The sequence below is a fragment of the Pipistrellus kuhlii genome, unplaced genomic scaffold (assembly GCF_014108245.1).
Source record: "Pipistrellus kuhlii isolate mPipKuh1 unplaced genomic scaffold, mPipKuh1.p scaffold_m20_p_4, whole genome shotgun sequence".
Taxonomy (NCBI): Eukaryota; Metazoa; Chordata; class Mammalia; order Chiroptera; family Vespertilionidae; genus Pipistrellus; species Pipistrellus kuhlii.
This window is the reverse complement of record NW_023425540.1, coordinates 48168128-48184581: the sequence shown is the minus strand read 5'-3', so window position 1 is coordinate 48184581 and position 16454 is coordinate 48168128. Positions and strand designations below refer to the sequence as shown.

Genomic DNA, 16454 nt, shown 5'->3' with positions numbered 1-16454 from the left:
TGCTCACTACGTTTTGGGGTGTATATTATAATCACACATTATGGATCTGATACTGGTTATACCGTTAGCCTAAAATGGCAACTCCAAAGTCACTTGGATATGTACCACTCCTTCTTAACCTATTCATTACTGTGGTTTTTGCCTTAAACAAGTTTTTGAGGCTTGAAACTACAAGTTAGGTATTAAATCTAACCAGAAATATAGTTTTTAATATAGTACTGTCTCTACAATACTCTCTCCTAGACTTCTCTGGCTAATTTTTGTTTTTCATGTAAATCAGGGGGAGTAGAAGCTTTTCTTGGGTGATTCTTCCTGGCTAATCCTTTTTAAACAGAAAATAAAATAAAATATTACTAAGTATTTCATTCCTTTGGTTGTTAAACATTTCCCTGCTTGCCCAAAGGGGACTGTGCAGGAGAAGATAAAAAATCTGGGTTGTCAGCATGTTGGTGAATTAATTCTAAGCTTCTGAGGACTCCTTGTAACACCTTCCTTTCTCTGAAGTCAGTATTGCTCACATATGTTTATGTAACCATTAAAGGCACATGAAAGCATTTCCTGACTTCCTAACTCAAACTACTATTATATAAATATTTTAGAGTTTTTCTATATAGTTCTAATATGTCAGAAATTAAGACATCAACATAGTTGTTTTTCCATTCTTAGATTAAAATTTTTGGAATATTTAAAACTGTTCCTTAACCTGAGAGAAAGAGAGAGAAAGGGAGAGAAAGAAAGAAATGATTTCACTTATAAGATTCACTTTGTTAAAGTAATTTTCCTGGCAATCTAAAATCTAAGTATGAAGTGTTTTTTTGTGGTACCAGTTTAATAAAGTGTGAATAGGTTATAACTTAGCATTAAAGAAATAGTGGAATTAAAAGCAAAAATCTGTAGATTCAATTAATGAAGAAGGGTGAAAAAATGCTATTGCATATAGATAACTTAAAATGCCTTTTTTTTTTTTTTTTTTTAGGGCAATTTTGTTGTTACAGAATGCAGAAGACCAAGTTAATTATCATGATGCAATTAGAAATTATGGCAGATTGTTATGGTAAGCATGTTTTTCCCCCATTAATTCTGTGACCTACTTGATATTTCTGGTGAAAGCTATGGAACTAGTGAGGTGATGCAAGTTTCTAGAGTAGTAGGCTGGTGACATTCCCTCGGGATACACAATTCCCACAAAGGCAGGCTGTGTTAATGGTTTCCTGTCCCTGGACAATACCTCACCACGGTGTGCTTTATGAGGTGCAGGTTTAGAACTGATGGCTGTGGACTACAGAAGAGAACATTTGGAAGAGAGGCAGTTGCTGTCTCTAAAGTAAAAGCCTAATTAATTGGAAGAATTGGATTAATTCTGATTTCCTGTATATTTTTAAACTATTGTTGGACATTAGGAATTCAGAAACATTCTGAATTCTTTTGAAATAGTCCATAAAAATTTCTGAGTGTGTGTATTTGGTGAGTGGAGAGCCACATAGCTGCCTTCAGATTCTCAAAGACTTCTTACTTCAAAAGATATATATTTTTAAAAGATTAAAAATGAACCAGTTGTTTTAGAGGGCAGAACTAGGACCACAGAATAGGTGTTATGGGGTAAGGCTTTAGTTGAGGCTAAGGAAGCATTCCTCAAGTTGAGAGCTGCCCCCAAATTGAATGTATTTATTCATAAACAGTCTAAAGTAACACTCTTACCTTTATCAAAATATTTATCAAATTTAACTTTATTGATTTTAAAATTCTTCCACCTTTGTAAAAATGTTATGAAAAGATTTCCAATAACACATTAAAAATAGATTATGGCTTCTGGTTATAGTGATGGATACTAAGTAAGAATATCAAATATACAGTGTTTCTATTCCAGGTGATGGCAGTTTCTCTTCATTTTATATAAGCAAAAAAAGTTTATTTTCTGTTATTAAGAAGTATTACATTTAGTATCAGATATAACAGATTTTTTACTTGTATACCTATTAAATACAAAAAAGAGCATGTATAGTTTTATCTATGGAATTTTAATGTTTCTTTCTATGTGCTTTCCAAACAGTGTATACAAAGGCTAGATTTGATTCTGACTAAGGAATTTTTTTACTTATTAGGCTTGTCCAAGGTTCTAGAACTCCATACTTATGGGAATAATATTTAATGTATTAAGCTTAAAAATACATTAAAATTGAAATTATTTTTATAATTTTGGATTTTAATTCGTTTGTTTTTTTAAAAATACTTTGCACTTTAGAAAACTAATCATATTCACATATTATTTAAAGGAAGCAAAGTGTAAAGTTAAATCCCCTTAGTAAGTCCTATGTGAAATAAGTGATATGCTTTTTATTTTAAGTCCTTTCTACAGTTTTAACTCTGATAGATGAAGTCAAGTCATTAGAAGAAATGTGGTATAATAATATCTGTATATTTTGATGATGTAAGCCAGAATTATTTTTTATGTTAAAAGTAAGTTTTGTTTTGCTTCTTAGTTCCATTGGTGAATATGATAAAGCTATCGAGGCTTTTAAGTCAACACCCCTTGAAGAGTTAGAAGACATCATAGGTTTTGCACTGGCTTTATTTATGAAGGGTCTGTATAAAGAGAGCAGTAAAGGTGAGTATGTTGCTTAAAGCTGAAGGTCACATCTTACTTTTCCAGGGTTCAGAGGAATTTGATCACAATGACCTACGTAAAGAAAGATGTAATATTGAGCGGGGGGTATGGGTTGCAATGTTTATAAACATCTGCTTAGGAGTCAGAACAATACTAGGAACTTTTTATCTGTTTGTCAGTTAGAAGGTTATTATGAGGAATAGTCCTTATAGCAGTGTTATTAGCTGTGTTTTATTTCAGACAAGGAAACTGAGCCCCAAGATCACTTAGGGTTGACATGAGTTAGCATTTGAAAGCAGGTCTTTACTACTTCACAGTGCTTAAAAGTAAATTTCTGATAGATGAAGATCTCAACCATTGTTAATAATAGTATATTTTGGTTTCTGCAAAGGTGCTAATTGAGTGCATTTTCACATATATGGGCCGAACCTCTGTATGTGCAGCTCATTGTAAAGATCTATTTGGAGTTGCTGGTCTGCACATGGAGTTTGGTGCTATCTCTGTGGCTGCCGGCCTTCACTTGTTTTGAAGATGGTGACTAAGACGCCTCTCAATATTCTGAAGATAGAAATTACGGACATCAAATAATAATCCCAATGTTAGCCTAGAATCACCTTGGAACAGCTAAACCAGTTAGATTATTACACATTATTATTTCATCTACTTGAAAATAAGAGAACAACAAGATGTAGTTTAAGTTAGATCTTTTGAAAAATAGAATTAGGAAAGGAAAAATCTGATAGATTTTCAATCAGGATTTTTTTTATATTGTTTTCCTTTGTTTCTAACCCTATATAACAGCCTATGAGAGAGCCTTGTCTGTTGTTGAATCAGAGCAAGACAAAGCCCATATATTGACAGCTATGGCAATAACGGAGTATAAACAAGGAAAAATGGATGTAGCCAAGACATTGCTGTTTAAATGGTATGTGTGGTTGATGTAGAGTTGATTTAACATGACTAAATACTTAAATAATGGTTTCAAATTTGGAGCCATGTAAAATGAAGATCACAATGCTCTAGGAACTGTTCGGTGAACAAGAGATTAGACCCACCTGGTTCTGAACTGATGGTCATCGGTGGAACTAGAGATCATGGCTTAATTCTTAGTCCTGGATCCATCCAGTCCTTCAAAATCATCCTGTGCACTGTTTGTTTGTTTACTTACTCATTTACTTCTTCATTTTTTAAAGGAGTAATTTATCACCTGATCTAGTAGAATCTTAAAATTTAATGAAGCCAGTTGTAATTGTCTTGTTTTTTACCTCTTGCATCCCCAAAGAGATTTTTTTCCTTTTTCAAGTTAAAGTTGAGTCTTTAAAAAAAAAAAAAATGCTACCAATATAACTTGTATCTGTTTCTATATTTTGGGCATAAGTTAAAAATAACAGTCAATAATATATATGGTTATTCATATAATATTTTTTGACTTTGGATTTTTTTTAGAAAGTTAATCTTAATTTTTTCAAAAACAATAGGTAATTAAGATATGCTATTAGACGGTGGTTATCAACTAAGTGCTTTATTAGCATTTTTAGTGGTACAAATACTCATAGTACAGAATGGTTTCCCCATTGCAGGAAGAGTACATCTCTTTCTCCCACCCATTAAATGCTAAGGACACTCCTCAATCATTGTAAAAACCCACAATTACCTCTCTGCGTTATTTTGTAATGTTTTAAATATTTCTATTATATTTTAATAAACTGTTTAAAAAGTTTTAGATGTTCTCTTTTTTTATGGTACAATGTTCATAATTATTATTAGAAATATTTATTTTTTTCTAAAACTTAGATATAAAGACCAAAAAATAAATTTGGCTATTGCTGCTCTGTGAAAGGCCAGGTAGTCAGGGAAATTGCTGTTACAAGAAGCCAAGCAGCTCGTTCTTATATTTATCTCAAAGCTGGGCTTAGTTTACTAAATAATTAAGTAATTTGCTTTTCTTACTAGATGTTAAATATGTTATAATAGATAGTTACAGACTACTGTATTCATAACTAATCAGCAATTTTAAAATGTATTTATAGCTCTGTCTTAAAGGAGCCAACCATAGAGAGCCTTCAAGCTCTGTGTGCCTTGGGATTGGCAATGCAGGATGCTACACTGTCAAAAGCAGCACTTAACGAGTTACTGAAGCACGTCAAACAGAAAGACAGTGATTATCAGAGGTGCCTTCTTACTTCAGCCATTTATGCGCTGCAAGGCCGCAGTGTGGCAGTGCAGAGACAGGCATCTAAAGCTGTTCACAGGTAAATTCTGTGCTTGTAAACTTGGGGTTGAATTATACTTGATGAGGTGGTCTCTGACATTTGGATCTTAATAGGAATATAAAACGAGGTGATAAGCATATGCCAAAATGTGTTGTTGTTGTTTTTATGAAATTGCCCATAAAATCATTTTATTTCATCTATGAAGATTTTTTTTTTTAATTCAGTTAATAGAAAGAGAACAGAAATTTTGAACTTCCAAACTTTTAGTATGTAAGCCCTTACTAATTCTCAAGTATGTGATGTTGTCAGGTTGTTATATGATAACTGTCCATTTTAATGGCTTTAAGAATATTTTGGCCACATAAGCATTCATTAAGGTATTCAAAGTTTGGAGTATAGAAACCTGTTCTCACTAGCAGCAGTGGTATTTATCTTCAGCAGTAAAGTTTTATATTATGAATATGTTTTCCTTTCATAGTTCTCATCTCTTTGTCCTTTCTTTGAACACATATATTACATTTCCTTAACCTTTCTTAATTAGATCTTATAGCTTTGTAATCATCACATTGCTAATATTTTTTCTTATTTTCGTAAGGATTGTTGTATAAAAGAGATATAAAATATGTTTTCTAAAAATTAACACACACGGGCAATTATATGAAACTAGAGGCCCAGTGCACAAAATCGGGGTGGGGGCTGAGGGGTAGGGTCCCTCAGCCCGGCCTGCACTCTCTCGCAATCCAAGACCCCTCAGGGAATGTTCAACTGCCAGTTTAGGTCCGATCCCACAGGAATCCCTGCAGGATCGGGCCTAAAAAGGCAGTCAGACATCTCTCTTGCAATCTGGGACCACTGACTCCTAATCGCTCACCTGCTTGCCTGCCTGATTGCCCCTAACCACTTGCCTGCCTGCCTGATCCCCCTACCTGCCTTTGCCTCGGCCCGCTGCCCCAGCTTTATCTGAAAGGTCATCTGGAAGGGCATCCAGAATGACATCTGGAGGTCTTTTGGCTATCTGGTCTAATTAGCATGTTACAATTGTATTATTATATAATAGATGGTTTTAGCTGTCTAAAAGATTTTAAGCTTAGGTACTAGATAAAATGCTGGTTGCTTGGACTTTTTGTGATTAAAGTAACTCCCTTCTCTAAGCCCTTTTGTTTTTTATGATCTCTAGTAACCCAGCTGATCCTGCTCTTTGGTCTCTGTTGTCCCGAGTGGTTGCTCAGTATGCACAACGAAATGCAAAGGTGAGTAACGTTCTAAATTCTGGCAAGAAGATTAAGTAACCTGTGATGTTGTAAATATTATAATTTTAAAGTACTAGCATAACTCTGAAAAAAATTAACTAATGTAGCAAGGGAGTTCTGTTATTTAACCATAATTTCCAATAGTTACTCAAAAAGAGTACATTGAGTTCCTTCCATGTACTTATGTACTGCTGTAGGTGTTTTGGACGATGCAGAGAATTAGATGGGCTTTTGAAGGCAGACATTTTAAATGACTATGTGATAAGATTATGCTTATAATGTTGCCACTTAATAAGCATTAGCTATTGTGTTTTGAACCCCCAAAGATAAATTTATTTAAAAGTTTTCTTAAATATAAGAATACAAGAACTAGATCACTGCCAATGTTTAAAAAATGTAAATCTAAACAGGATTATCTTCTATTTGTTTTATATTGACATTTAAAAATCAATGTTATATACAGGGTATTACATACTGTACTTTAATTGATAAAAGCCAGATATTTTTCAGGAGTCTATGAAGTATTTTGTTAACTTCTATGGTTGATATGAGCTTTCACTGTTTATTGAAATAGTTGGTAAATGTAATGATAGTAGCTAATATGGTTTGAACACTTATTACATCTAAAAAGTTCAATATCTGAAGTCTGTGAGGGCCTGTTCGTTTGTTGTTCCTACTGGCTTTTGCACACAGTGGCTTTGTTTACTTGATTGTGTATACTTGAAAATAATTTGCAGCCTAGGATTAAGGTACCTTTCTATAGATAGAAATTGCACTTATTTTCTGCCAGGTGCTTGAGAGCACCACCCATCTGGAACCACCTTACACAAAGTTGAGAACTTGAGGTTTTGGGACCAACTCGGCTACTCTGCCTGGATTTCAGTGTCATTTGAAACCTGGTTTCCTTCTGATCCAGCTTCACCTGAGGGATCTCAGCTTATGTTTTATATAGGTTTCCTAATACTCCCCCTTTTTATGTGAGTACTGGGCTTTAATTTTTGTCCCACGAGTCCTTCAAAATGAAAATTCATATTTATTAAGATCTGCAAATGGCAGAAGACCATCATTATTAGACACTAAAAGGAATTAGTTATTATGTTCCAGCTACTGTGCTAGTCATTTTTATGTAGTTTGTCATTGAATCCCAACAACCATATGAAGTAGGTCCAATGAATGTCCATTGTATAAAGGAGGACACTTGAAACATAGAAATTAAATAATTTGTGCAAAATCACATTTAGTGGCTATGGTAATGTGTAATCCCAAATATAACTTCTGAATCCTCCTCCTCTGCTGTGTTGTCATTCTTGTTTTTAATCCATCTTGTATTTGTTTTATATTGACATTTTAAAAAGTTTAGTTTTAGCATTTATAAAAAATATATTTTATTGATTTTTCACAGAGAGGAAGGGAGAGGGATAGAAAGCTAGAAACATCAATGAGATAGATACATCGACCAGCTGCCTCCTGCACACCCCACATCGGGGATGTGCCCATAACCAATGTGCATGCCCTTGACCAGAATTGAACCTGGGACCTTTCAGTCCACAAGTCGACACTCTATCCACTGAGCCAAACCAGTTTCAGCTAGTTTTAGCATTCTTTATGTGTTAAAATACTGTTTTAAAAACATTTCTGTTCTTTACTGGTTTAGCTCAGTGGATAGAGTGTCTGCCTGTGGACTGAAGGGACCCAGGTTTCATTTCGGTCAAGGGCATGTACCCTGGTTGCAGGCACATCCCCAGTTGGGGGTGTGTAGTAGGCAGCTGATTGATGTTTCTCTCTCATCGATGTTTCTAACTCTCTATCCCTCTCCCTTCCTCTCTGTAAAAAATTAATAAATATATTTTAAAAAAACATTTCTGATACACTTACACACTTTTGATATTAAGTGAAGATTATAGTATACTTCTGACTTAAAAAGAAACATCCTTATTTTTTTCCAGGAAAAATATGTAACTGAATTTTTAAAAATGAAGGATTTCATATCAACTTTATGAAAACTATTATGCATATGTTTGTTTGTTTAATGTATTTTTATTGATTTCAGAGAGGAAAGGTGAGGGACAGAGAGAGAGAAAAACATTAATGATGAGAGAGAATCATTGATTGGCTGCCTCTTGCATGCCTTGCACTGGGGATAGAGCCCACAACCTGGGCGTGTGCCCTGACCCGGAGTTGAACCGAAACCTCCTGGTTCATAGGTGGACTCTCAACCACTGAGCCATGCTGACCTGGCTGCATATGTTTTTCTCATTTTAGTATTGAGTTGATTATTGAAGCAGTGATGAGCTTCATTAACTTTATTTCTCTGAACTTTATTCATTTTACTAGGGAATATAGACGTTTTTAAAATACTATATTTTTGTGGAGAAACCATGTTAGTTAATCTTATAATAGGTTTTGTGGTCTCTCACCCCCATTCTCTTTTTTCTCTTTCAGTCTTTCTTTTACAGTCTTTTATATTGTTAGAAAATGTGCATGTTTATTTGGTACTATGTAAAATCATATAAGTTTTAGATCTTTAATGAGCAGAGTTGAAATAATTATATTTAAAAAAATGAATTTTAAAATAAAAATATTAAACTGGTTTTTTAAAACAGTAATAATAAGTTGATACTTAAGGAGTTTAGAAGTTGTGAATGCGATAAAACCGAACCTTTCACATGCTTTAATAGAGATTTTTATCAGTTTTATTTAAAAAAAAATTAATTCTTTTTTATTATAGGGAGGTGCTGTAGCAGGAAATGTGGCTCATATTCTGGACTCAAATCATGGGAAGGTTAGTTTGTCCTAGTAAAGGAAATGTTGTACTTGTTAAATAATATATTTGTTGAAAGAATAATTCTTCATTATATTTAATAAAATCATACTTTTAGTCACATTGAACGCAGGTAGCTTTGAAGAGAATTGGTTTATACCTTTCTTTTCTCTTGTTAGAAGGCATTACTGTACACTGCAGTAAATCAGTTGGCTATGGGAAGCAGTTCAGCAGAAGATGAAAAAAATATTGCACTAAAGACCATTCAGAAGGCAGCTCTCCTTTCTCCAGGTGAATATAATACAACCCACTTCATTAATTAGAATTCTGTTCATCTTTTTTTGGTGATTTATAGGATCAAAGTTTTCATTTTTATGAAATAAGACAAGGAAATTTTAAGAAAATATTTGAAGATTTTGCATATAAATATTTAACTATCTACATTTGGCTAGTGGTAACTAAGAGATAATCAATTATTGAAGCAGGCTCAAGAGAATGTTTGCTTGAAGTTAGTTTATTATCTGTTCTTAAAAATATGAATTATACTAGGGGCCCAGTGCACGAATTTGTACACCCTGAAAGGAACTTTGTGCTGTGTGGCAGTGGGCACAGGGATGGGTTTCAGCTCATCTTCTGTGCCCCCACCCTGCCCCTCTTGCCATGGCCCCTGGTCCCTTGTTGGCTGGCAGCCCCGCACCTGCCACCACCTCTCCCACGGTCTGCCCTGCACTGGCACCTGCTGACAGCATGGAGAAATTAGGGCTGGTGCCAGCAGTGGGTACAAGCAGCAGCCGCTGCCCCAATCACCCCTCAGGAACAGGGGGAGGTGGAGAACCCTCAGGGGTGATTGGGGCCAGCAGTTGCCACTCACACCCACTGATGGTGTTGAGTGATCGGGACTGATGCCGGGCATTGGCAGCAGGTGTGATTGCTGGCTGCAGCGCCTGCAGCAGGAGCGAGAGGCAGCTGCCGGCCTTGATCATCTCTCAGGAGCAGGGGAGGTGGAGAAGCCCTGAGGGGAGATTGGGGTCAGCAGCCACTGCTCATACCTGCTGACAGCACCAAGCGATTGGGGCTAGTATGAGCAGTGAGTGCAACAGGGCTGGTGCCAGCAGCAGGTGCAAGTGCAGGGCGGACCGTGGCAGCAGGAGCAAAGAATTTTCAGTAACCACCAGAGGCTCACCCCAATGACAGCGACCAGCGCCCCGCCTTGGTCTGACACCACCACTCACCTGCTCCACCATCCTGCCATGGCTGACAGCTGCCGTGATCCGTTCTCTGCCACTTGCTGCTGATGCCTGCCATGTTCCATGTGCACCCCCGGTGGTCAGCTCACATCATAGCGACCAGTTGTTCACTTGTTTGGTTGTTCCACTGTTCAGTCTATTTGCATATTAGGGCTTTATATATATATTCAAGAGGTAATATTCTTTTCATTTTCTATCAGGCTTTAATAAGGTTTACCTATAGCTAATAAATTATTTAATTGATATATTTAGTTATTTTATATGTAGTTACCTCCTTGAAGATTGGAAGTATATCTTCTGTGGTTTGAAATGCCAAAATGCTAGCTAGCCTTACCCAAGCTAGCTCTCAGTTCTAACCAGCGGTGTCATGTACACCCCATCTATCTCAAAAGATATAAGGAACTGCATTGGACTGCATCAGCATTCTTCCACTACCGCTAGAAGACTAGAATGTGTAGCAGTGTAGGGTTATGAGATATATTTTTATATGTTATTTTTAATATGAAATGTAGCATTAAACAATTTATTGCCTTAGAGCACTTCAAACAGTCATTAGATCAGAATGCTATTGCTTTTGGGTAGGGACTGATGGGAAGCAATTATACAAAGAATAGGTTCAATGTTATCTTCATAATACATTGTAAAAATTCTAACTAAACTCCAAATATTTAATATTTCAGAGATTTTTATAAAATAAACAGACCAGTATCTTATTGTTTATTATGTCGTTTGTTTTTGAAATAATCAGAACGAAAGGAGATCCTAAACATTTGAGTGTATTTATATTACACATTGGGTATATTTCTGATTTTTGGAGGTGTTACCAAGCAAGTGTTAGATAGAATTACTCACAGTAATTTTTACTGTGGATCACAGTTATAGAAGATCTTTTAGCCTTTGATTGTATTAAGTGGCATAAACTTTAGAAAGGTAAGATTGCCTAAATAAGGTCCTCCCTAATGATGTTTTCTGATTTTCCTATATTACCGAGAGAAATATGTACCCAAGGAAGGAGAGTCATCATGTAAGGTGCTTAAAATAGGGACTGAGTAATAAAGATGAGTACTGTTTGAGATATATCCTTGGAGTCCAATGAAAGTGAATATAATTGTAGTTATATATAGTAACTCTCCACCTTCTTGTGGTGAAAAAAATACAAGGGATCTTTTAAATATAATCCCAAGAATTTATAATTAAATGGAAGGAAATCCAGATTTTTTGCTAGATTACTGCTTTTGTGATATTAAGAGATATTTTTTAGCAAATTATATATTAAGAATATATAATATTTATATTATTTGTTTCCTTGGGAATTTGAGTTGCTGATTATCTATGAAAGAGTTAATGAAAACAGCAGTTCTTTTGAATTATGATAGAAGAAATATCTAGCAACTAATATCTATTTGCTCTACCAAAATCTAAATACTAGAAAGCCCTAAAGGAATCTGTTTTTCAGTATCTTAGTAAATCAATATTCAGAAATTGAGTCCACTTCAGCTGGTAGTACTGTAAACCTGATAGTACGTTCAGTTGCCTTTTTTATAGAAAAATGAGTCCCAAAGGAAAAACTGCCACATAATTATATGTTAGACCTAAACTCAAATGTTAGACCTAAACTCAATGTTAGACCTAAACTCAAAGCTAATACTCAGCCACATTATAAATCCTAAGGAATGGTCCCCATTTCAATATTCTGGAATTTGAATATGTCTTACCTTATTCAAAATAAGGTAGTTACTTGCCCTCGTCCCCCCGCCCCCAGTGTCTTGAGTCTGTTGGTTGTGCTTGTATGCATGCATACAAGTCCTTCCTTTGATTTCTTACCAGGGGGGAGGTCATTGGTGGAGGCGGGGGGGGGGAGGTGGAGGAGAGGGAGAGACATGGGTACTACTATTTGTAATACCTTAAATAATATATATATATATTTTTTAAAAGAAGGTAGTTGTTATCTGGGACAGAAATTATTTTGTAATATGGAGATAAGTAACTTTTGCAACAGTTTTTGATCTGTATAAGATTTCTAATGTTTCTTGTACTATTAGCAGTAATACTAATAATCTATAAATGAAATAGATATAGATTTCAGACATTTGATAGGAAACATGCTAAATGGGGCAGTTAGATATGAAAAAATACAAAACTAAAGCTAAAAGATATGCTTAAATTCCTATATTGTTAACTAGTATTTCCTTGTGGAAATTTTAAATTATTTATTTGCTTTTCAAGAGTCTCAAGACGAAAATATTAACCAGTGAATTGAACTGCAAAATGTTCTTTATAAAATTTTTTAAAAAATCAAACAAATTTTAAAAACCTAAGTTCCAAGTCCTCTCCTAGCTTCTTTTTTCACAACTACTTTTGTTACAAAGAGGAGGTCATACTCACAGTCTGCTTCTGTCAGTCTTTCCCCTAATGCCACGAAGATTCTATCAAGATGTGAAGGAAGGAAGAAAGATCAAATGAATGAAAAGATATATAATACTAAATTGCTTCCCTTGGAATGATAAAGTGTCTTTCATGCTTGGTTGTTAGAACATAGGTAAAATGTAATTGCCTTGAGCTTTTCTTTTGGCTCAAACTTTTCTTAGAAACTGAAAAATTGTTACATTGCTTTATTTATGACTGAGCCTTTAGAACGGACTGATTGATGAAATTGCATGCTTGTATGAGACTTGTTCAATTGAAGTGAATATAAATGACTTTTCCACAGTAGCATAGCAGTCTAGGCAACTGAACTAGCCTTGGAAAAAAAGCTTAATAAGATATTTCTCATTTTCTGACATGTTTGATAACAATGGCAAATGTTGAAGGATGAAGATAGTAATGCATCTTCTGAAAATAAGTATAATTTAATTTTTTTTTAAGAAAATTGAATTTTTCTAGATAAAAATAATTTTTGTGTGTGCTTGTAAACTATCATTTTTGGTAGGTTTTTAGAAATATGTTAATATTAAAAAGGCCTCTAACTATTTTCTATGTTTAGGTGATCCTGCTATCTGGGCTGGGCTAATGGCAGCTTGTTATGCTGATGATAAGCTGGCTCTAGTGAACAACAGTCAGCCAAAAAAGATGGATTTGTATTTGGCACTGTTATCTGCTGTTTCTGCTTCAAGTAAGTTTAAAACAGCATTTTATAATGATAAATTCAAGATAAAGTACAGTACTCAAAAGAATGTCACCAAGAGGTAGTGGAACAATTAGTTCTACACTAAAGGCTGTTATGGTCTTATCTAACAAAGTCTTATTGTGATCCTTATTAGCAACTATTTCCTTCTCTGTGAACATATATAAATTGCAAAAAACGTAACACTGACGTTTTTTATTTATAGTTAAAGACAAAGAATTCTTCAAAAGTTACAACGAATCTCTGGAAAAGTGGTCTCTCTCCCAAGCTGTCACTGGTCTAGTAGATACAGGAAGAATATCAGAAGCTGAAGCCCTTTGCACAAAGGTATTGTTATGAAATTGAGCATTGAGTTTTATAGATTCTTATCCTATTTAGAAAATAACTTTAGATAGAGTGCCTGTCATGTAAAGAGCACACAGTAGTGGTGGTGATGGTGGTGGTGGTGGTGGTGGTGGAGGTGGTGATAATGATAATGATGATAATAGCCCCTAACATTTATTATTGATAGCTCCCAACATTTATTGAGTATTTACCACAAGCCAGTCACTACATTTAGTAGTTGGTATTTGAATTTCACAATAATCCTATGGCAAAGGTATTTCTAATTATCCCCATTTTTACAAATGGAAAAACTAGGGCTTAGAGTATAGTTTTTACATTTCTGAATAATAGGCTCTGTGAGTAAATTCTTAGCACCTTACTTAGCACATTGTAAGGGCTCAATAAATAATTACTGAATTAATAGATCAGTTTTATAAATCTACTCAGAAATAATTTAATGGGTTAGGAGAGTTTAAGCATCACTTTTCCTGAAAATATTATGTTTCATAAATGTTTACCAGAGAGATTGTGTTGTCTTACTAGAATTTTTTTACAAGAGCAATACAAATTTTTCAAAGAAAGAAGAATGGATCTTTGAAGATCTCTTTGGCCCTTGAATTCTTAGAAAAGCAGAGTAATAAACTTTCTCTTTTACTTAAATTCCATCTCTGTTCAGTACAGGTTAGTATTTTAGAGTGAGAGTTTAGTAATCATAAATTGACAGTTGGCTATGCTCTATCTGACAGAATAAGAGATACTTTTATGAACCTTTCCTGTCATTTTGTTGTTTCAGTACCTTACTTAAAAAAAAACAGAAGCAATAAAGTACATTTTAGAAATAAATATATTTAAGACTGACCTCATTAGTAAAAAAACAAAACAAAAACAAAAACAGAAACATGTTATTGAGATACAAGCTATAAAAGAAGAAATATTTAAAGCAACAGTGGAAGGATTTGGGTAGAGAACTTTAACTTCTTCCATATGTCTATATGGAAGGAGACACATACATATGTGTACAATATACTTATGTATGTATGTACATGCTTGGTAAATGGGTCATTTCTCTTACTCCCAATGTTATGAAGTCTGTGCCTGAAGGAAGGACATGCAATACCTAGAAGTTCAAGAAGGACAAAAATTACACCTCTTATTTTACATAGGATTGTTTCTTCCAATAAGGCATAGTGTTAGCCTTCACTGTTTATTTTATATATTCTTAATTCTGCCATTTACATTCAGAACTTAAAGTTCTTAAAATATCACCTGAAAATAAACCAAGTGAAGGTAACATAAATATATAATACATTACTTATATATTATAATAATAGCATTATCGATTTTAAAAATTATTTATATGTAGAGTTTGATATTCCCAAGATGTTCAGTGTTTATTTTGCTTTTTCAGTTGTTTATAATTTTAACAAGAAAAGGTCAAATTTAGATTCTCCTCCCACCCCCCAACATGGGGAATAGCCTAATTGCCTATTACATTTAACATCTTAACCTATTTTATGTATTTTTGTCTGGGGTTTACATTTAGAATTTAAAGAGTAACCCTGACCAGCCAGCTGTTATCTTACTTTTGAGACAAGTGCAGTGTAAACCACTCCTGGAATCACAGAAGCCTCTCCCGGATGCTGTCCTTGAAGAGCTGCAAAAAGCTGTTATGTCCAACTCAACCTCCGTTCCTGCGTGGCAGGTACATCCTCTCCTTTCTTACAATGAGCGCTGAATTAAAATACTCTGAATTAGCTGAGGTCAGGGATATGCTCCATTTTTACTTGTCTTGCCTTTGAACTCACCATAAGTCTCTCATTTTCAAGATTTAAAGGGTGCTGTGATTAAAGGAACTAAAGAAGTTGAATACTAATTTTGGATCTATTGCTATAATACTTTAAAGCTTTCTTAGTTGTTGATTATAAGTTTTATTAATTTAAAATAATGCTGAAAATACTATCTTTGCCTTGGGGTTGATGTAAGAGAATTAAAGAAGTATTTCAAACATTTTTGTAATAAGGTTACTATAATGATGTTTAATTCTGCCTCTAGAGGGCGTATGTACTTTTTCCTTAGCTACTTTACAATTCATTCATGTCCAAGATTTCAGTGCTAATTTAGTGCTTTTAGAAATATTTTCAGGAATGATGTTTGGATCCACAGATTGACTGCCCTTTTAGCTGGCTCTGGTTATTATTCACAATGACAAATACACAGTGATGAGTATATGCTTTATTCTTACTGATTTTAAAATACAAAAAGCACAACAATTACTTTATTCAATTGATTCCATTTCCCTCTGAGAGGAAGTTTCAAAAGGACTTTTTAAATGTAGATTTTATAGAAGTTTATTTTACTACAATAGTTTTGTATTCTGATCTTTTGTTATATGAACTTTTTCATGTCCCTGCTTATTTTATGGCATTTTGTGCCTTATTAGATGGCATTTTTTTATGCTACCTAAGTCTCCTCTTTAATCCTTGAAAAATGGTGCTTCTTTTCTTCTCTTAGAGTAAGTTTGCCATATGAGAGTTAAGATACCTTAATTAAGGTCAACTGGATATTGATGATCTCACTCATATTCTTTCTCAAAGGTAAAAATACCTTGTCAAATAAAGAGATAGTGTGTGTATTATCATATAATTCACAAAGAATGAAGTGTAAACAATATTTAAAATACTTCAAGTGGAAGAGAGGGAAAAAGAGAGAGAAACTTCTATGTGAGAGAGAAACATTGATTGGTTGCCTCCAGCATGGCCCTAGGGGATTGAGCCTAAAACCAAGGTTCATGCCCTTGATTGGAATCAAACCCAAGGTCCTTCAGTCGATGGGCTGACACTCTTCACTGAGCAAACTGGCTAGGGCTATTCTACCTATATCAAGATACAGAGCATTTCCGTCAACCTCCCCGCCTTTCCCATGCCTCACTT

At 34.5% G+C, this 16454-nt stretch overlaps 1 protein-coding gene across 4 annotated transcripts in view; it reads left to right on the top strand.

Annotated features, from left to right (window-relative positions):
- TTC37 (tetratricopeptide repeat domain 37) overlaps positions 1–16454 on the top strand; it is a 66306-nt gene that overhangs the window by 39933 nt on the left and 9919 nt on the right. For all 4 annotated transcript variants that reach the window (XM_045571759.1, XM_036410988.2, XM_045571760.1 and 1 more), the window contains 10 exons: positions 977–1054; positions 2481–2605; positions 3407–3530; positions 4636–4857; positions 5996–6068; positions 8797–8850; positions 9009–9120; positions 13060–13188; positions 13406–13527; positions 15068–15226. In XM_045571759.1, coding sequence (XP_045427715.1) covers positions 977–1054; positions 2481–2605; positions 3407–3530; positions 4636–4857; positions 5996–6068; positions 8797–8850; positions 9009–9120; positions 13060–13188; positions 13406–13527; positions 15068–15226 — 1198 coding nt within the window. The remainder of the gene's footprint in view (positions 1–976; positions 1055–2480; positions 2606–3406; positions 3531–4635; positions 4858–5995; positions 6069–8796; positions 8851–9008; positions 9121–13059; positions 13189–13405; positions 13528–15067; positions 15227–16454) is intronic.